The sequence below is a fragment of the Rutilus rutilus genome (assembly GCF_951802725.1).
Source record: "Rutilus rutilus genome assembly, chromosome: 8".
Classification (NCBI taxonomy): domain Eukaryota; kingdom Metazoa; phylum Chordata; class Actinopteri; order Cypriniformes; family Leuciscidae; genus Rutilus; species Rutilus rutilus.
Window position 1 is genome coordinate 37,322,249 of NC_140222.1, and position 22,348 is coordinate 37,344,596.

The following is a 22,348-nucleotide window of genomic DNA, read 5'->3' on the forward strand; positions in this document are numbered from 1 at the left end:
CTTGAACGCACCATCTGTCCATGCGGGGGCGCTCGCAGGCGAGTGCAGAATGAATGGAGGTCTATGGCGAAAAACCCTCAAAATCCACTTTTCTCAGGATATAATTTTTTGTCTAGTAATTTGAATGTTGTATTCGAAAGGAGATGCAAAGAAATTACACATTGCTGGGTGTTAGATTTTTTAGAGCCACTTATTTGGTTTAAAAAGTCTTTTAAAATGTCAATGACGTCAGAATGCTGATGTCATTAGCAGAATGCTAGCGTGTTATGGGCAACAACAACTCAACCTGTAAGAAATCGAAAATAAATAAGTACTCGTTCATTCAACTTTCGACCTATAACCCATGTTGAACTTGCAAAACCTACAATAAAATCTGAGATTTCTCAACGGCAATCGGGTGAAAGAGACACATTTAGCCGTCTAGCCCCATAGACTCCCATTCAGTCTGCACTCGCCCGCGATCAGGATTCCCGGAATTCTAATGGAACTGCAACCAAGATCGATACAATGGGGCTAATAGGAAGTGCCAAGGCTCTCCGTAGACGCAGGGCCGGATTAACAATTTCCTGTGCCCTGGGCAACAAGACTCAAGGCCCCCGTAGTTAGAGGGGTTCAGGGGCATGCTCCCCCGAGAAAATTTGGATTTCTCTGACCTACATATGTGCAATTTAGGACTTTTGAAGGCCAAAAAATTATAAGAAATAGGCTAGCTTTAAAACCTTGTCATTAGATTATTTGTCTGCTCTCTCCTCATCTTCATATTTCTTATTCTCTCAGTATTCTTATACTGGCCTATTTCTACCTCTCCTAAAGCTGAACTTTGACTGATAGTCTTTTCATTTTCGTCTGTGTCAGTGACGAAAATAAACATGGGCTCAACTGATTTTTATACGTTTTATGAATCATTTTCTTAGACATGTTAATTTACTCAAGGCTACCAGGAAAGCTGTATAGCTGTAAAGTCAGTATTGACATTAGGAACCTTCTGCAAGCTTTGGGATTTGAAAACGTCTGTTTTTAAATGTTAAAAGTAATTTTAAATAATACAAATTATAGACTACGTTTACCGCAGTTGGTGGAATTGGCAGACGTTCCCTTAAGCATCGTGCGCGGTGGAAACGCGTCAAAGCATTCTCAGGTATAATTATGCAGCATTAATGCACGAATGATTTTGAACGAATATTTCATCATGTCGATATACAATGGTCACATAATGTTAAAACTAATCTTGCTATTGATATCTTTGTTAGACTACCGACCCTATAGAACAAATGTCCTGCTAATATCGAACCTGAAACGAACTTTACCGCGCTCAACCAGCGGGAGTGCATTTCACGAATTAGTAATCGCTGGCGTTCAGCGGGGAGGGAGGAAAGTCGCGTGAACCCGCGTAGATGCACTTTATGCAATGAAGAAGATCGTAAAGTGTGTATTCCATCATTCTGTGTATTTCCTACCTGTCAGGGCCCCCTAGATGTCATGGGCCCCTGGGCAAGTGCCCAGTTGCCCTAATGGTTAATCCGGCCCTGCGTAGACGGGCTCTGACTGAAGTCACAACCGCGAAAGAGCCTTTTGAGTAGCTGATATCATCAACTTTTGACTGTCGGCTTCCAAATCTGACGACGGCCACGCGAACTTTTCCTCCAGTGAATTTTATATAGTGAATGTGTAGTTAATAGCAGTTCTTTCAGTAGTAATCGTGTAAATAATAGTGTTTTATGTATTGTAGGCCTATTGAATTTTATATTTATCATCGTGTATTTTATCGTGTATTTTATATTGTGTGCGTGTGTGTCCAGCCGTAGCTGGTTTTAAGTCTACCATGTATGGTTACGTTTTTATGGCTTATACCCCAACTGTCAATGGAGAAAATGTATTGAATTCTTAATTCCGGCACCGGCTGTGGGCGGGACTGTGATGCTCTATTGGCATGCACTTTCGGTCGTCTTCTTTGTTTTAATGGTGATCGGCATCCAAAAGGTGCACCGCCACCTACTGTGCTGGAGTGTGGGCCTGAGGCAACTTCCTCCAAAGCAAAAAACTGTTCCTTAAATTCTGTTAATTAATCCAGTTCTTCTCAAGTAATTTATTAAACTTTAATTATTACCACCATTAAGTATATCTTTAATGTTAACTTTCATTGTACCTTTCTTCCTAATTTCTTCCTTTAATATTTCTCTTTCCGTGAGGTACTTTTGGCGGTGACTTAAAATATATTCAACTGATTCCTCATCTTGACAATGTTCACATAAGCCATTATGAGGTTTCCCTATATGTAATGTTTTATTTAATCCTGTGTGTCCCATTCTCAACCGTATGATTATACCCTCTTCTTTATTATTTCCTTTACATACCCTTCTTCTGTATTTTATAATAATGTACCTGTTACTGAATATGTACCTGTCCCAAATATGTTGCCATTCCTTTATTATACTACTCTTAATTATTACTTTGCTTCAGATTTAGGCTACTATATGGATTTCCATAACTACATCTACCTTTTACATGCTTCGTTAGCTATAAAATGTCAGCCGTTTCATTTCCTTTTACCTCCTGTATGTTCTTGAATCCACATGAATGCTATAGTCACAATCACTCGCTGAAGTCTAAATAAGATTTCATATATTTCATATATACAGTCCTGTCTGTCCTTTGATGATTACATTGTCTTCATTGAAATCAATGCTGAACTGGAATCTGAACATATAATTACTTTCCGCATACCATTTTCCTCTATCCGGTTCAGAGCATTATATTATTATAGCCATCAACTCTACTGTATTTATTGCCAGGTGATCTGTAGTTTTTATCTTCACTGAAATTGCTAATTCTGGTATAAAAACACCAAAAACCCGTCTTTCCTGTATCTAAATTCTTGGAGCCATCTGTGTAAACAATGGTCTCCCAATGTCTTCTTGCATATTAGAAAATATATAATTAATCATTATTGAAAAGAGAATTGGACTTAGTACGCTCCCTTGGGGAGTTCGATTCTCAACATTTCTTTCTGACAATGCTAAAACAATTCTAACTAGAATACAGTAGCTCTCCCAAATAAAAAGTCTTTAACCCAGTTAAACATCCTTCTGTGATTCCTAAATTATTTAATTTAATCATTACACCTTCCTTCCTTCCTTCCATACCATATCATATGATTTTTCTATATCAATAAATACTGCCAATACTATCTCCTTATTAACCTGTGCCTTTCTAATTTATGTTTCTAGACAAACTATAGTTCCATAGTACTCCTTCCTCTTCTAAATCCGCTTTGATGTTAAATTTTCCTTAACATCTTAATGGGGTCATATAATGGTATGCACTTTTACAAGTTGATTGTACTGAAATGTGTGTTGGCAGTGCCTGTACACAACCATCATAAAATGTTTGTTTTTTTTAAATCTTCTTATATGTTTCCCCTCTCTCAAATCAAGCCGTTCGATTTTGTGACGTCACAAAATCGACGCCCCCCCACGATTGTTGATTGACAGCAGCGTTTCAACACAGACCCGCCCTCGCTCGTGAGCTGTCAATCATAGTCCGCGCGTCATTGTTGATACGCTGGAGCAGAATGGCGTCTAAGCGATTGTGGTGTTCTGCTCTTGGGTGTAATAACGAACACAGCATCATTTTGATGTTCCTAAATCCGAACCGCTGAAGACGCAGTGGCTGACTTTTGTTTTCGAAGGGAATATTCCCCACGATCAACGTCAATGCTTTCATGTTTGCGTGAATCATTTCACACCAGACTGCTTTTCAAACAAGGTCAGTATAAAGCTGGTTTTGCTAAGAAGTTGCTCCTGAAAAAAGGATTGGTACCAACTATTCGTGTTCCTGCTGCACCTCCAGAAGAAGAAGTGAGTGTAACGTTTTATTAACCTTTATATTAATCTTTATATTAATCTTTGCAAATCGCTTGCTGCACGCTTCACAATGAATGCGGCTGTTTACACTCAGGGTACATTACGGCATGTTTTCTATGTACGACGTCCTCAATATAATTCATAATCCCACGTTTATAATGAACAACGCGTTATGGTTATTGTGTTATTGTGTTACAAACGGTGTACCCACAGAACAGAGGGGTGGGGTGAGCAAAGCTTATTATCATTTAAAGACATATGCACTTAAACGGCGTGCTGAAAACAGAGCTGTTTTTGACCAGGTAAAATGAGTGTTTTCTTACAATGCTAATGAGAATTTTTAATTAAAGTATATTACAAACTTTTAATTTAGACCCTAAAGAATCATATTAGCTTGTACAAAAATGGCATTATATGACCCCTTTAAACCTTCTATTTTTCTCTCTAACACTCTCACTACAAACATCCGTCCACCAGGGTACTGCTCTCTTCTTCATTTTACCCCTACTTTTAGGAATTGTCTGCCTAGCAACTTTTATTATGACTTCTCTAAATGTCCTGTCTATCTCTTCTACATCTTCATTTAAATCAATTTCCGTACTTCCCACACTGCATACATACTTAAATTTCTCCCACTGAGCTTTACTGAATATCCATTTCCCTATTCTTTGTCTTTGTCTTGTTCCCCTCTCCATACTAATTGGCTAATCACCGGAAAATGATCACTACCTATCGCTGATTCTTCCCATACTTCCCAATCACATATATCTCCTAAATATTTTGACACCAGAGTTAAATCTAGCCGCGATACACTTCCTCTGTTCATCAACTCTAGTCCCTCTTCCATTTTTTAACCATATTCATTTCTTCTAACAATAACTCAATTACCTCTCCATTCTCGTCTAGTCTTTCCCCTCCCCACAGTGTACTATGTGCATTGAAATCTCCACATATAATCACCCTCTGTCCATTAATCTCTCTAATTTGTCTCATTTTACCAATATCCAGTATACATTTTTTAAACTCCTGTCCATTTGCCAAAAGGCTCCTAGCATTGCAAAATAATTGCTATGGTAATTTACCCACTCTAAGTACCCACTTGCTTGTGCATTCAAATCGTTTCTCACCTCCTCCCATGTTATCCCACTAACATCAAAATGATGTGCAGCAGACTTTACAATTACCTGGGTTCTCTCTGTTTTTGACTCGATTTCTATTGTTGCATTTATCACTCCTGCAATGAATGTTACCAACTTTTTTACTTCCACCAACATTTTCTTCTCAACTGATTCTTCTTGCACTTCCATAGCTTGTCTAGTCATTCTGGATCGTCCTTCAATTCCTTCTTTTTGATTTATCCTTCTCACTGCTTCTGCATATGTGATGTTATTTTGTGTCTTTATTTGCTGAATCTCTCTCTCTCTCTCTCTCTCTCTCTCTCTCTCTCTCTCTCTCTCTTCATCACTGCACACCCGCCACACTATGATTCCCCCCACAGTTACAGCACTTTGGCTGTGCACTATGATTACATTCCTCAAATCCATCCAATTCTTTTTTGCATTGATTCCCTCAAACTCACCCCCTGTCTTTCCTTTTGATCTCATTGTCTCTTGATTCATCTCCATACTATCATCACTTTCTTCAATCTCACAATCTTCCCACTCAGGCCCATTCACAGTACAGCTGTGCCACCCTGCTTCTCCAGTTTTCTCAAGTCCACATACTACGATATCTAACTCCAGCACGCCCTTTCTTCTTTCTGTTGTTTCCATCCAACAAAGCTGAATCCTAGACATTGTATTTCTTGTAAAGTTTTAACCATTCAATCTCTCAATCCCGAGAAGTCAAGTAACTCCAGCCCAGTCCAGACCTTTCGGTCTTGTTGATGCCGCGTCAGTTGGCAACTCTCGCGAGACAAATAAACAAATGCAGCTTCAAAAACAAGCCCAAAATAAGCCCTATATTATTAATTATCATCAATATCATTTATTATCAATTATTTATGATCAATAAATGAGCCTGCAACATATTAAACTGAAACCACTCAGAGAGTATGAAAAGCAAACCAAAATCAAATTGCAACAAAGCGGGAGCTTCCGATCAGCTGTGAGCAGAATAGGTTTGAAGATGGAAAAGGAGAAAAAGTGACATGAAAAGTGATATGACTGTAATGGTAAATACATTATACAAATATTTTTTAAATTATATTAGGTGCCTCCTCCCTGCACCGTCCATGTTTCCTCTCCATCTCTTTTGGTGGCATTGTTTGTTAAAATGTACATAGGTCTATTTAAGTCTACCAACTATAATTACTTGCATTTACAACGTCACATGCCTGCACACAGAGCGATTTTCATCAAATTAAGGGGAGGAGGAGGTGGGATATGGAGGACACATTACATAATTAATATGTCATACACTACGGTCAGAGCCATAGAGAGAAAGAGTTGCGACACTCCCATAGACCTCCGTTGTAAAAAATGGCGGCGCTTTTAACCGCCTACTTCCGGGATTTGAAGATCGGATTAGTTCCAAACACTGTCATTTGGGCGTTGGACCCTTCTTATAGGTTGGACCCCATTCACTTACACTGCTGCGCGTCGAGTTGTTCCAGAGGTAAACTGCTGAAATATTGACCTCTTATCTTGGTTGTTTCAACCAATTTTCTAGCATTGCCTGCTTGCTAGTTAGCTAGCGCGACTTTGCCAGCTGTGAAGGTAGCATCTAATTAGTTCGGTAATGAATCGCTACCACCTTTATAAACTTTCATTTAATTGAATTTTTGGGATATACTAACTTTTCATTATGTGACGTGTTGGCTGAGTTTGAGTGGTGAATGCTGTGCGTCGAGTTGTTCCAGAGGTAACTTAAGTTTCTGAAATATCGACCTCTTTTGAATTGTCAACTGTCTATATTGTATCAGAGGCCCTTTGCAATGCTTATACTGGTCTTCATTTGTACATGCACAGCATAATTATTCATATTTTATGTTGGTTGTTTCAACCAATTTACAAGCACTGCCTGCTAGCTAGTTAGCTAGCGCGACTTCGTCAGCTGTGAGCCTGTGACAGAATTTTTTTAGCAAGAATTTTTAACAAATTATACACTTTTTTTTTTTTGTGTAGTCAGAGAATGTCTAATAAGGCGAGAAGTTTCACTCTCAGTACACTTCCGGCTTCTGAACTGGTTGCAGTTCCTCTCTGATTCCATATGAGGGCGCTCACAGGACGAGTGCAGAATGAATGGAGGTCTATGGCGCTATACCAATAAAAATCCACTTTTCACAGGATATAATTTTTTGTCTAGTAATTTGAATGTTGTATTCGAAAGGAGATGCAAATAAATTACACATTGCTGGGTGTTAGTTTTTTTTGAGTCACTTATTTGCTTTAAAAAGTCTTTTAAATTGTCAATGACGTCATACACATGTACGACCAGAGATACTGCTTAACGGCAATCCTTCAGTCACTCTGGTGCTTTCGCGCTCTGCACTTTCTTTTCTCTCGAGGCATCGACAACACAGCTGACACAGGTAAACACACGTGCTAGAAGAGTTTTTGTTTTGTTTGTTTCTGGTCCCGCTTCGGATGCCACGATGCCATCAAGCGGTATCTCTGGTCGTAATCAGTCCTTCACTGACCAATCAGTGTTCATTAGCAGAATGCTAGCGTGTAATGGGCAACAACAACTCAACCTGTAAGAAATCGAAAGGACATAAGTACTCGTTCATTCAACTTTCGACCTATAACCCATGTTGAACTTGCAAAATCTACAATCAGATCTGAGATTTCTCAACGGCAATCGGGTGAAAGAGACAAATTTAGCTGTCTAGCCCCATAGACTCCCATTCATTTTGCACTCATGGCGATCGCCCCCAGTGGAACTCTGGTGGTACTACAACCAAAATTCGGTACAACAGGGCTTAATAGGGAGTGGGCAGGCTCTCCGTAGACGGGCTCTGGTGTAGTCTTAAAACAAATAGTAGAATACTTGACAGGCTACTCTACAGCAGTGAATCAAGGATGCGCCTAAAACATGGTCATGCATCCAAAATGGTAAGAAGAATTTTTTTAGCAAGAATTTTTAACAAAATAAACACTTTTTTTTTTTTTTTTTGCCTCATGTCAACCAAGGCTGCTGCTGGTGGCAGCGGCTGGCGATGGTGGCGGCAGCTGACAATGGTAACAGTGACGGCGGGTGCTGCTGGTGGAGAACAATGCTGGACCTCTAGGATTGTTATGGCCATCACCAGTCCTGTCTGTTTCATGGATCACCTGCCCCTGGTTTTTGATTTTCTTGGTCACACACACTCACACAAGCACACATTTTTGTTGTCTGTCATTGTTTAATAAAAAATATTTTATTTGAAAACCTTCATTTGTATCAGCCATGCTTAATTGATGTCTCAATAGCTGTAACAGAAGTTACAAGTGTTTTGTTAGTTAATTGCTTGGATTGAGTTACAGCTACCCTTACTCTTAGCCTACTCTGTACACTAACCCAGAGCCATAGAGAAAAATCTTCGCTCTGCACTTACCTATAAACCCAAACATAAAAGTGTAAATTCGTTTTTAATCTGTTATAGTTTTGATAATGTGTATGGCTTAATCTTAAAATTATATTCTTAGTCTTAACATGATCATGTTTCACGTTGTGGTCCTGGGGGTGGCCACTTTCATCAGAAGAAGTGAGCAAGCTTCTAAGCGAATTCTGAACGGACCGTCACGGCAGACCTCTTTGCGTGATCACGAAAGGTAGGCTAATGGCTGAATCGGAATTTGTAAGCAAAATCACGGGAATCAATAGCCTAATACAGCCCAGTTGTGCTAAAACAAATATCATGAGACGTCCATCATCAGATGAATGATATGGAAAAGTTAAGTTAGAGCCGCTAGCTAAAGCCAGTGCTACTACCCATGTGAACATGAACACTAAGCTTTTCCCTCCAAAAATATAGCCTAAAACTTATCTTAAGTAATATAGGCTACAGTATTTCATTGTCACCCTGCCTCTCCAAATGCAAAACTGACATTAACAAAATGCAATAACAGCTGAAAAAGTACTTGGGTGTGTGTTTTATTTTATATGTACCATTCAATAATGCAATCGCTGCTGTCTGTCCCATAGAAGAACATGACAGGCCGCGTATGTTTTGGAACTATTGGGGCTTACATGAACCACGTGACAGCCATAGCGGCGACACATCAAAGAGTGTCACAACTCATTAGGCTTGTTTGAGATTAGCAATAGGCTTGTTCGACTTGAACCGGCGCTGCACAGACCGATCGGTGAATGACATCAAAGTACCGCGAGAGCAATTCAAAAGCATATGAGCTGTCTACTTTCTATTCGCTCTCGCGGTACTTTGATGTCATTCACCGATCGGTCTGTGCAGCGCCGGTTCAAGTCGAACAAGCCTATATTTCTAACCGGCATTCATCTCGCGCTGATCACCGGTGATCGATTCTGCGCAGATTTTGCTCATCTCAAACAAGCCTATTGTTCTCTTTTAAAATGTGTGATTTTAAAACTCTGATATCATGTTTTATGTGTATAAATTATGTGTGAATATTCCCAAACTCTCTGACAGTGCGATCTCTATATGGATTATGTGATTATGCAATTTTTATTAAAAAAATATATACAAACACAAAAAAAAAAAAAAAAAAAGATTGATAAACGTATTTGGAATGGGATTAAATAACAAGTGCTTTGTGTGTCTTGTTCATTTTATTTATTTTCATATAAAAGCAACAGAACTTAAATTACATCCAGTTTATTAGCAACACTGTGCACGAGCGTGAATCCCGTGATATCCATCTTTGATCTCACAAGTGTCAGATCAACTGCGAGAAGAGAAAACTGTCTGGCTTGCCTGCGCTTTTTTCACTCCTCCCCTCACTGCAGCCGCCTACTCTCGACTACATTTCAGGCGAGGCAAGGCGCATCTCAAACAAGCCTTTTCTCTCTATGGCTCTGACTACGGTTAAGCGCGATGTGACGTCACAATCAAGTTGAATTGTGGGATACAGAGCTGCTTGAAGTGTGCACCAGAGTAGACTCGCTCCCTCGGTCAAAATCGAGGGGTCGGGGAGGGTCTGTCGATAAACTTCCCTCGTCCACTTCACGAAGTGGAACTTCCTTCTCCCGAGGGGAAGTGCTTTGGGAAGTTTGCGAGTGCATGTCTAAAAGTGAAGTGGAACGCAGCCCATGTCGGTTCTTTTGAATCACTCTGTAAACATCGACACACCGAAAAATATATCTTCCGGTGTATACTATCGCTTTATTTCAGTGTTGTTGAGCGTGTATTTGACATGGATGATACAATTAGATAATGGCGTACGTCGTTTAATATAAAATAATTGTTGAATTCTGAACCGATTCTTAGAAACGAACCGTTTAAAAGAACCGGATCGCAAATGAACCGGACTTTCCATCACATACCGCGCACCGCCCTTTCGTGACTCAGACAGTAAACAACAGGGCTATAGGGGAGAGCGGGGCACAAAGTAACGCTTCTTGACTTTCTCAGTTTGTGTAAATATACTTATGGTTCAGAGTATTTCTTTTTTCCCACATTCATTTCCCACATGTCTGGTACAATTATGTGGGTTTGTTTTATTAATACAGTATACTTTTTTCTTGATATACCCCGAAAGAATGGAAGTGAAATGTGACAACATGCCCCATAGGTGGGGTACATTGTAACATGACAGATTAAAATGTTATCTGATCTACAAGACAAACTAAAATATTTTCTCAATAAAATACAATTATTAACCTTTTCATATAAAATAATGGCATTTTTTTATAATTAAATATAAACTCATTTTTGAATTTTGACTACGAACACAGGAAAACACAGCTATACAACATAGTTCAAAACAAATAAATAATTACATATTCTGAACATTGACTCTCAGTCTTTATTCACCTTTTTCTCATGTTTTCTCAATAGAATTAATAAAAGTATAGAATATAATAGCATATTTCTAATAGGGGCACATTGTAACGCAGTGTGACAACATGTCCCACCTGCACAACTGGGATTTAAACCCTGCTAGTGTCTTCTGCTAGTTAGTGAAGCATTAAAGAACTATCTCAACTGTTAAATAACATATTGGAGATTAAAATAATATCAGATTTGTCTAATTTTAAATAAACACAAAACATAGAGATGAAAAATTAACTTAAGTAAGGAATTTACCTTTGCTATGGTTTAATAAATGTCTATGGATATCTTCCAATTTTTTTTTTTTTAATTTTGGCGCAATTTTTTCTCTATATAGTGTTGATATGGCAACTAGTAAATACACCAACTTTCGTCATGCTAGCATGTGTGGAAGTATTTAAAACAAGTGTGTTACAACTTGCCCCGTGTTACGTTGTGCTCCGCGCTATATAGTCCATTCCTGACAATAATATAAGTTGTTATTATTAATTTAATTCATTTAGCCTATAGCCACGGACAAGTTTCGGAGTTGACACATTACAATTTATTTAAAAAAACGCTCATCATCCAGTGTGGATTTAGATATTTAAGCAAACACATTTCAACAATCTCTTTATTCTATCACGGTATCTATCACTTTATATCACGGTAGTTTCGTAAAGTGTGTCAGATACTTTGTGGTGAGCTAATAGCATCCAAATTCAGGAAATAATATACCTTTCCAAAAAATCAGGCAGGCACAAGTTTTCAAAATCCCTACTACTGAATATAACACATTGGCTCCCTCTTCTGGTCGCACTAAGCAAAAAGGAGACAGTAGCCTTCATAAATGCAGAAATGCTAAATTCATAAACAACTCCAATAATTGCTAAATCACAAGTAAATTGCTCTATCTCAGTGTTTTTGTTTTCTCAGAGATCAGCAAAACATCTGTTTATTAACCATTGCAATTTTTTTGGAAATGCATTCTTGATCTATTAGTTGTTGTGAGATTAGAGTTTTTGACTATCGTTAATCAACACTCGGTGGTGTGATACGCGTATGTAGTGCATTTTTGTGTTTAAGCTAATGGACGTGCATACAATTATTTATCTTTATCAGTGCATATATATTATAGTGATTGAACGATAGGACAGGCCTATATTAGTCCAATTATCACGCTATATTATTTTTTAAGATTCAGAAAGCATTTGGGGTTCATTGGTAACTTTAATGGCGCCCCGAGCTGCAGAATGAGCTAGATGTGTATTCTTATTCTTTAGTTTACCATGTGATTTGTCGACACTTTTAAAATCTCTATTCGTTGTAAAGTATGCGTTTTATCATATGGTTAGGTTATTACTTCTGCACAACCAAATTAAGAATGATTTTAAAAGTTTGAAGTACTTGAACTTTAATATGCTTTTATGCTAAATCTATTGTTAAAATCTATATATTATTAGGCTATTATTATTATTATCTCAAAACTATGTCTGGTAGTTTTGCAGATTCACTATTTGGGCATGTTGCCCTGTTTGTGAAGTGTTCAAATAATCTCAGTGTCTTTGTGGCTTCTGGATTTATTATTATTTATTTTTTTATGATGACCATGTTACTCAATTTATTAGAAAATCTCCTGCAGTTTGTATATGTTTGAAGGGTCATATTGGCCAAAACGTGAAGTTGTGTATACAAATATTTAAGACCATGAACCATGTTCTCACGTAATTGTCATATTCTGAGTTTGTCAGTTTCCTTGTCATTGCTTCCAGTTCTGCTCTCCTCTGTTCCTCAGTTCAGGTGTGTATGGTTAAGTTACCTCATTTAGTCTCTATATATTCACTTAGTATCTTAGTATTCTCTATATGGGTCATTCCTGGGATTCGGTAATATTTCAGTCCCCCAGATTTTTTAAAGTGGTGCTTCACCAAAATTAAATATTAAAAGCTTTCCACAATACTTTGGTATGCCCATTATAATGAATAAAAAACATTATTGCAAATAATTGTTATCATAAATGTCACGGTTCTGTTAGTTTGGACTTTTTGTGTTTCACAACCTTCTGCCTGAGTTAGTCGTTTGTTGTCTTGGTCACTCATTATGGTTCTGCACATTCCTATATGCAGGCTTAAACACCACTGCCTAAACACCACTGCTAAGGGGCAGTTGTCTGGGGAGGGACCTCGGGGGAGCTTTGAGGATTTTGTGGAGTGGGTGCTGGTGCCATGTGGATCACCAATCACTGTCAGACCCGTTGGCGATGACACCAGCCCCACTCGCAACCCAGTGCACAACCATGACCACCCAGAGGGCGAGGATCGACAGCAAGAGCCCAACGCAGACATGAGAGACTTCACCGCGACGTTTGAGCCTGCACCCACAGGAGCGACCGAACTGAACATCGCCATGGAGCCTGAGCAACGTGTGTCTGACCTGGAGTGCGAGCCGGCTGCACCATCCATCGTTGAGGGAGTTCTCGTGGAATTCAAGGGCATGGAAGTGAGCCCCGCCCACCCTCCCGCCACTGAGAGTGAGTTTTTGGTTCCAGCACGGGAAAACTTTCATTATTTTGGAGAATTTGACTTGTTTGCCCCATTATCATCTGAATCTGTCTGTCATGTCCCAAATTCTCAGCCTCCTCTCAGTGGTGTGGTTTCACCGCTGGACTGCTGGGAGTCATCTTATCCTGGGCGTGGGGAGCCCTGGCTCCGCCTCCAGCCTCTGTGCGCTCCACTCCACCTAGACCTGACGCCCTGACTCCCTGACTCCCACGCCTGCGCTCCTTCCACTCTCGATGTCTGCAGTGACCATCGGACATTCAGACCATCGGACCTTGCTAGAGACCTTCAGCTGCGGATTGCTCCACCCTCCCTCAGGCTCCACCTCCGCCCTCGGTCGCTCCTGCTCAACCTCAGCCCTCCGGATCCCTGCTTCCCCCTCGGGGGGATGTGTTGGAGAATTCCCTTTGTCTCATGTAAAAGTCTGAATGCTGTAATGTCAAGCAGAAAATAGGTCACAGGGATAAGAGAATGGAAAAGTACCCGAAAACCTGTTGGAGGGATACAGTTGTTGGGAAGCACTGGAAGAAAAATAAGATGTTTTGATATGTTCCACCAATAGAAGGAGGTCTGGGGGGGGATGTTTTCAATGGTGGCGAGCTACCCCTGGTAAGCTAACGCTCGGTTGGTGACTGCCTTAAATAAAAGTCTCCACCAAAAAAGAACCTAAAAAGTTAAAAAGACGGTAATTTCCAGGTCTTAAGAAGCAGCCCATGTGTAGTATAATGTTACTGACGCAAGAAGTGAGTCATTGTAGTAATTTATGCAAGAAGTGCATAAAAGTAAAGAAGTAAAGTGTTTTTGTTTGTCTTTACACAAGAATTGTGTTGTACGCAAAAAGTGCGTCATTGAAGTTTATGCAAAAGTGTTTTTTGTTTGTTTGTCTTTAACAAGAAGTGTGTTGCACAAAAGAAGTGTGTCATTGAAGTTTATGCAAGAAGTGAATATGTAAAGTGTTTTTTGCTTGTTTGTCTTTACGCAATAAGTGTGTTAGGAAAGCGTTTTTTGTTTGTCCTTATGCAAGAAGTGTGTTGTACGCAAGAAGTGCGTCATTAAAGTTTACGAAAGAAGTGCATATGTAAAGTGTTTTTTGTTTGTTTGTTGAAGTTTTTTATTTTTTTATATATAAGAAGGAGAACAGTTGATTCGGAGAAAATTAACAAAGTGATTAGAAATTATATAGCCGTATTTAAGCAGAACTGATAGAAAGGACAGAGACGTAGAGATAAAGTGTTTTCTAACTGGGCTATGTGCTCTGCCTATAAAAAGCTGCAGCTGAGCCCGTACACAAGAGACCCTTGGCACCGCTCAGTGTAAAAAGGGAGTTCCCAGGCTGAGAAAGCTGAGATAGACAAAGGCATATGAAAAAATTCCTGCAAGAAATAAGAATGGTGAAACAATGCTATTAAAAGTTTAATGGATAATAAAAAAGTAATTTATGAAAGGAAAATAAGAACTCAAACATATCAAAGAACAAAGAATATTCCTCGAAATTGGTTTTGTCGGCTGTTTGGCCATTTTGCTGAATGCAAGCGCTGTGATCCAGATAGGGAAACACAGCCCATACTGAACAAAAATTTGATAGATTAACTTTGTCTCTCCATTTGTTAAAAAAAATAAAAATAATAATTACGAGTGTGTGTGTGTGTGTGTGTGTGTGTGTGTGTGTGTGTGTGTGTGTGTGTGTGTGTGTGTGTGAATGAAATCCTGGGTGTGTGAAGGAACAACGTAACAGACTAAATACATTTGTATTGAGATAAAGAAATAAGGAGGGAGAGAGGTGACAGTGATAAAGAGCTTTTTTATTTTTTTATATTTTTTTAAGCCTGATGATAAGAACACATGTGGACCAGAGTGAGAGATCATTACAAGGCAGAGTATACCTTCCTGAACAGCAAGACAGAAATGGAACAATGCCAGGAAGAGGAAGAGGAAGAGGAAGAGGAAGAGGAAGAGGAAGAGGAAAGAAAAGACAATATAACAAATCAACAGAGGACCCCTGACCCGCAAGGCATGTGTTGGGGATGCAACCAGCCTTGATTCTGTCCCACTAAACCATGGCCCCAAAATGGGCCTCCACAGGGTCAGATGTACCAGCCATGGCAACAGAGTCATCAGAACCAGTAGCATCAAGTGTCAGGGCCTGTCAACCCATGGCGTGGCCCAGAACAAGGCTACTAGGGATCCCTAGATCTGGAAAATACGTCAAGACAGTAGGATTCTTGGGACTGACGCAGCTAATCCCAATGACGGCGATGTCAGCATAATTTTTTTTTTTTTAATTCAGAGATAAAAATTCCTGTACTAGTGTCAGAACAAAACACCAGTTAATCTCTTGGGTGGGGATGCTATATGCAAACTAAAATTACAGATATGGTGCTCTCCTGAAGGAATATGCATGGATAATACAGGCATAAAACAAATGACAGTAATAAGTAATAGTAACCTGCAGGAACCACAAGCAAACATATTTTGGTTAGTGAACCGAGCCAAGAGAGTAGGAGAAACACTTGCGAAATGGGGAAAGTATATAATGGAACAGCTTAGGAAACCAAGCCCACCAGAAACTGAGTTTCATTGTACCATGAGATATGACCCCCTTAGAAACCCAAGACTGGAAAAAGACTGGTGAGAAAAAACCAAGGGACAGTATATATTTGAACTCAAATTATATAATCGTAGGACCAGCAGGGGCAGCATTGCACATTGAACAATGTGACTTTACTACAACATGGTTTAGGGTAGATGATGTTACCCTAAATGTTACTCTATACCTGGATGAAGGGTGTCAAGCAAAAGACTTAGGCTCAATGATGCTGAAAGCCACCGAGAACCAATGGGAAGCGACTGAAAACCATTTCATTTTTCAAACACCAGATATGACATATCTTAAAATTTCTCCTAAATTATTAGTAGAATTATAAAAGAAAAATGAATTGAAGTTAAAAATGGAGGAGCTGATATTGGAGATGGAACAAAAGGTACCCACCGGTTGTGGTCTAAACATGACACAGATGTGGGCCTGGTGAAATCAGCCGATTCCTGTTAGAATTAGAGTTCAGCTGCCAAGAAAACAACAATACCAGGGTTGCCAACTTTTGGACTTTGGCTGGAGTGAGACTCTGTAAAACATCAGTGCGCGCGCGTAACCCTAACCCTAATTTTAAAAACATCAGTTTACCCGAAACCCTGTAGGAGGGATGCAGGTGTTGGGAAGCACTGGAAGAAAAACATGTTACTGTATATAAGATGTTTTGAGATGTTCCACCAATAGAAGAAGGTCTAGAGGGGGATGTTTTTAATGGTGACATGGACACAAGGAGGGACAAAAAAGAAGAGATGGATATGAGGATGCCCATTGGGCACCTAGCGATAAGAAAAAGGTATAAGACATGAAGACTGGCAATGGTAACTTTAGATGGCCAGCTTGCATCTCACTTTGTTGTTTGTTCAATAAAGTTAATTCTTCTGAGACCTGGAACTTCAACTCTTTGAGATCCGAACCAAAGATTTTGAATTTGCCACAACAGGGGTCGTCACTGCGGCTCCGTTGAGGTCGCCTAGGTCATTGGTGTCCTGTCACTCCATCGACTCTCTGGCTATGCGGTGGGCTCCACCTCCTAAGTCGTCATCGCACTGTTGTCACCATGATACCATCCGGCTGTCTTGCCCCATGGCTCCTTCCTCCAGCTACACCGCCATGGAGCGCAGTCCTGGTTGTGTACTGGGGTATCATCTACCTGCCCCTGCTCAAGGTCATCCCATGGATGGGGGTGTTCTGTCACGGTTCTGTTAGTTTGGACTTTTTGTGTTTCACCACCTTCTGCCTGAGTTAGTCGTTTGTTGTCTTGGTCACTCATTATGCTCAGCTGTGCACTCATTATCTACCTCGATATCACGTGTACTTAAGTTTAGTTCTGTTTGTGTTCATTGTCGGGTATTGTCTATGTTACATGTGTGTGAGTAGCTCTCTTTCTGGTTTGGATTTATGCCTGTGATATAATTAAAGAGACTTTCCGCTTCATCATCGTGTTTGTGTCGATCATCTACACAGCATATGTGACAATAAAATAATGTCTTATTTCTATTGTAAACTAAGCATTTTGTCAGGTCCCTGGGGTACTTCACTGCTTCACAACTATTCTCCACCTATAATAATTTAGACTCCACCCATATGTGACATTTACCAGAAATTAAATCATTCAGGTCTTTTTAACAGTGTTGCATAAGATGGCAAGTAGTATCATACTTTTTATTAATATGTTTGAGGCCTGTTATAGTCAAGGGAGGGTACTGTCAAGCTTAACAACTCAACCCCATCACATACAAATTTAAAATGTTACTTTAATCCATAGGTATATAATGTACTTATTTCATTGCTGCCATATATGGTCTACTCTCCTACACTACAAGAGGAGCAGTGACCATTTTGTGCAGAAAACCTCAACCCCGTCACACTCAGCCCTGTCACATATCTGTATATTTCTTCTTGTTTCAGGGTTGAAAACTTGTGACAGGGTTGAGTTTTTCCACTTAATTTATGGATAATTTTAATAAAAAAATATATAAAATAGTCATGTTTCAGTAAAGATATACTTACCAAATTCATGACAACTCATAATTTTGTTATCAAAAGAATATTTTTTGTAATGTGTCCACTTAAACACTGACAAGCATCTAATCTCAGAAATGGCAGCCACATCAGCAGCAGAAAGACATGCAGTGTTATGCATGCAGATATGTTGATCCAAAAAGAGGGGCACAATATGAGAAAGAAAAAATATTTACAAAATATATCAAATTGAATGCAATGCCCCCTTCAAACCGGTTACAGTCTTCAACCCCGGCACACTATCCTCAACCTTGTCACATTAATATTTTTGGGAAAAAAATAGGGAAAGCAATTAAAAATCACCTGTACCTGTTGTTTATCAACCATGGACTACTTAGGCACACACCTCAGTCACACACATCATCTGTTCTCACAAGCGGATACCAGACTGACACTTGAAACGCTACTTACCTGTTGACAACGTCTCTACGAAAGATTCCTATACCTTCTCCGGCGTTCCACGATCTCCACTCTGTCACCATCTCCCTAGTCATTCTCCTTTGTCTCCGTGCATTTCCTTCTGGTCATCAACAACTGAGGTGTGTGTGTAATAAGGACTATTACTTTCAGTTGACATCTCATCATCCCTCATTATGCTGATTCTGTCTGCTATCAACGTGTGGTCATTCTCTTTGCAAATTCAGTAAACTGATGTTAACTGTTCTCCTGGTGAGCTCTCTGAGTCTACAGTATATTGTTACACACAGACACACGATTTGTCTATTTTTAACTTCAGTCCCAAAAAAATGTGACAAGTATCATAAATGTTACATTTGTAGTTATTAAATTGTTATGAGGGACACATGAGCAGTAGGTAAATGCTGCCAAGTCCACGTTAAACAAAGTCCATGTTGTCTGTTACGGGGTTTGTGAATAAAAGGTGTTAAAATCTGAAACACTGAAATTAATAAAAGGTTTTAAATGCCTGAGGTGGGAAAATATTATGTATTTTTGAAGGTTTAATATGTGCCTAATGATGTGGGCTATTTAGAAAATTATTATATGTAGTTTAAAAACAAACAAATCCAAGTTGAAATATTACCGAATCCCAGGAATGACCCATATATTCTCCTCTTTCTCTGTCTGGTGTTAGTTGTGTAACTGTTGGTGTGCTATTGTGTTCTCCTGTGATTATTTGCATCAATGGATTTAAGATCACCTTCCTTGGACTCTTGCCTCCTGTGCCTTTGTCTCTACACAGCACTCTACACAGTAATGTCTGATAATGTATATGTAAATATGAAAGTTCTATTTGAATAGTTTAAGATATTGCAAATTATTTTGAATGTTTTGTGAGATAATGGCTGTATCATAAAACTGCTCGGAGACGCAAAGGTTGAGAATCCAAATGCAGTTGTTTATGAAAGGGTAATCCAGATACGTAATCCAAAAAAAACCCCAGGCAGTCTAAACCAGGGGTGCCCAATCCTGCTCCTGCCGATCAACTGTCCTGCACAGTTCATCTCCAACCCTAATCAAACACACATCAGGATCACTTGAAAATTAAAGGCAGGTGTGTTTGATTAGTGTTGGAGATGAACTGTGCACTCGACAACCTACGAACCTGCTGGTGACAAGCTGAATTCAGCTGACAGTAATTAACATCCCACAAATACCAAAATATACTGCATACAGAGTATTGTAGCTCCAGTGCTTACATATCCTGACCCAGGGCGTCCATTCATCGTTGACACCGATGTCAGCAATGTGGAAGTGGTTGCAGTGCTATCCCAGGCATGTGACAATAGGGGTACGTTATCATGTACAACAGTCAGGCTTTCAATAAAGCTGAGAGGAGGTGTGTCACTTGCCGGGGGCTGTTGGTGCTCCACCATTTCCAGGCCATACCTTTACGGAAGAAGGTTCCGGCTACAGACTCACTGACCACGCTTCCACTACCTGGCTGTTAAGAAACCCAGAGGGTCAGGTGGCCTGATGGCTGGAGGTCCTTCAAGATTACACCTTCAAAATACAGCATGGGACCAAATAACCCGTTGCCAGTGTGAGGTGACACTGCTGTTATTGCCAAAGGCTGAAGGAATGGGAGCAAACAACGATAGAGAAGATGGTGCAGCAGGTCACAGAGGAAGATGGCGACTGGGCACTCCTGGAATGACATGAATTGCAGCAGCTACAGGAGACGACCCTACCCTGATGAGAGTAGCTGGTGGCTGGTCAGGGACCAGAGTGGACGGAGATAACAGCACGTAGCTTCTGTTGTCTCACACCTTTAGATGCTGGATCCTACAGTTGGTCCACGGCTCAATGGGAACTGGCCATGGCAAAGACCTTGAAATGGCTAAGGATTCAGTTCCATTGGGCAGGGTGTTGTCAGGATGTGGAGCTCCATGACCATTGCAGCAATGCAGCCTGAAAAGGTCCCATGCAGTGACCACATGCCACTCTGCATCGGGACCTTGTGGGGGCTCTGATGGAGCAGTTTAACATCTCCAACATCCAACACCTGAGTCAATATTCTGGGGCCCTTTCAATTTCAGAGGCTGGGAACAGCTATGTTTTAGACAACATGGTCTACTTCACTATGTGGTCACACTTTGTGGTACCTGATCAGCCAAGATGCTGATCCAGAGGAAATTCACAGTGTCCAGGGATGCAATTTTGGGGAAGTCTGTTGGCCTAATTAAGGCCTGCACTCCTTCCCTCCCATCCACAAAGCGATGGCCTAGTGGAGCGGTTTTATCCACACTATGTCCAACCAGCTGGCTATCCTGACTAGTGAACACCAGCGTAACTGGAACCGTCACCTACCTCTTGTCCTGTGGTCCTATTGGACAGTGTACTAGGGGTCCAAATGCTGCACACTGGCTGTTCTCATATTTGGCTGGGAACTTTGAACGCCGATGGAGTCAGTGTTAGGGCTCCTCTTAAACAAGAGATATCAGGGGTATCCAAGTATGGATTACTTATGTGGCGGTTATGAGACAAGTAGTCATTCAAGTAATCAATGACCAACAGAAGACCATGGCAGCCTGCATATAACGTCCATAATGATGACAATGACTTTGTGTCCAGGAAACAAGTTTGGGCTTAGGTCCCCAAGAGGAAGGGTCACTCTCCAAAGCTTTTTAGTCACTGGTGTGGCCCATGCATGGTATTGCTCAGGATTTCTGATGACGTGTACCGGATTTGGATAGGATTATGATGGCGACAGTCAGTGGTACTTCATGTGATCGGCTTGCAGTGTTTTGTCACATGTCTTACTATAGTTCTGTCAGGTCCATTAAGTCAAGAACACACAAACAATAAAAAAGAAATTTTATTGAATAGATTGCAAACAAGTTAACGAGCTAATGCAGCTCACTGACGGGACAGTGTTGTTAGCAAACAGCATTAGCAGCGTCTTGACTACCTGGCCTGCCAGAACTAACGCTGACGCTCAATGTCTTACTTTGCTGTTCATTCTACAGAACCTAAGGGGTTAATTTCTCTTTTTAAAAAAGTGTTAGAGTGGTGAGTTGTCTGTTGTAAGCTTGTCATCATTCAGAATAAAAGATTTAGTGTGAAAAGTCATTGTTTTGTCATCACTGAGACATTTCAATATTTGAACCATAAATTATGTATCAAATAGGATATAAAACATGAAACATATTTTTGTGAGTGTTTTTTTTTTAAATCTGTTTTCACCAGTGGTTGAAGATAAAGAGTATAGGCTAATTGCTCATATATAGGAACTTGAGTGTTGAAATGTTTAACTCTGACTGTTTCAGGGGTTGAAGAGTAGCATGCCTACAACAATCTCAAACTTGTAAAGTTCAGTTACAAGTTAACTAATGCAGCACCCATCTCCACCTGGACTTTTTAGTTTTGTTAAAAGTGAGAATAGTTTGAATAGAGACAGATCCTATAACTTCAATCAATCTACAGTATTTTACACAGAGAACTCTAAACACAGACTGCATAGGAAAATATAAAAAATTTCAACTGCTTAAAAAAACAGCAGAAGTGCGACTATGGCACACTGGGACAAATATTATATAGTATTAGCAAGCAAACAAAGTTTTGGTCACAACCCACCAGATGTATTGATATAAATTATGGTAAACCATAGAGAAACCACACACACACCAACTGAAAAAAATGCAACTAAAAGCAAAGTTAAATGTAAAAATGAATAAAAAGTAATCTGAAGAGACACTCTAAATATACTGTACACAACATTAAAGACACATTATATTCACTGAACACAAACACCACAAAAGCTCTGGGTAATAACTGATTCATTCCTGTACAGTTAAACAAAATGTTTTCTCCTTATTTCTTTGGCTATATCACACGGTTGATTTATATTAATGTTTTAAAATACACAGTGACACAAATGCTCAAGTAATTCAGGAGAATGCACAGTAAGAACATCCGAGTAAAC

At 39.8% G+C, this 22,348-nt stretch overlaps 2 protein-coding genes and 1 long non-coding RNA gene across 11 annotated transcripts in view; 1 reads left to right on the plus strand and 2 right to left on the minus strand.

Moving 5' to 3' along the window:
- Positions 1-15,301, plus strand: part of LOC311295360 (uncharacterized protein) — a 31,969-nt gene extending 16,668 nt beyond the window's left edge. The window contains exons 2-4 of one of the 5 annotated variants that reach the window (XM_084416702.1): positions 7,980-8,044; positions 12,546-12,594; positions 12,921-15,301. In XM_084416702.1, coding sequence (XP_084272828.1) covers positions 8,023-8,044; positions 12,546-12,594; positions 12,921-13,551 — 702 coding nt within the window. In that variant the 5' untranslated portion in view covers positions 7,980-8,022 and the 3' untranslated portion in view covers positions 13,552-15,301. Of the gene's footprint in view, positions 1-172; positions 8,147-9,238 lie in introns of those variants that run through there. The other 4 variants (XR_014628309.1, XM_084416701.1, XM_084416703.1 and 1 more) reach the window with 4 other exon arrangements.
- The window catches only part of LOC311295362 (uncharacterized protein), a 321,297-nt gene that overhangs the window by 215,094 nt on the left and 83,855 nt on the right, over positions 1-22,348 (minus strand). The window lies entirely within an intron of this gene.
- The window catches only part of LOC311295372, a 383,037-nt gene that overhangs the window by 75,712 nt on the left and 284,977 nt on the right, over positions 1-22,348 (minus strand). The window lies entirely within an intron of this gene.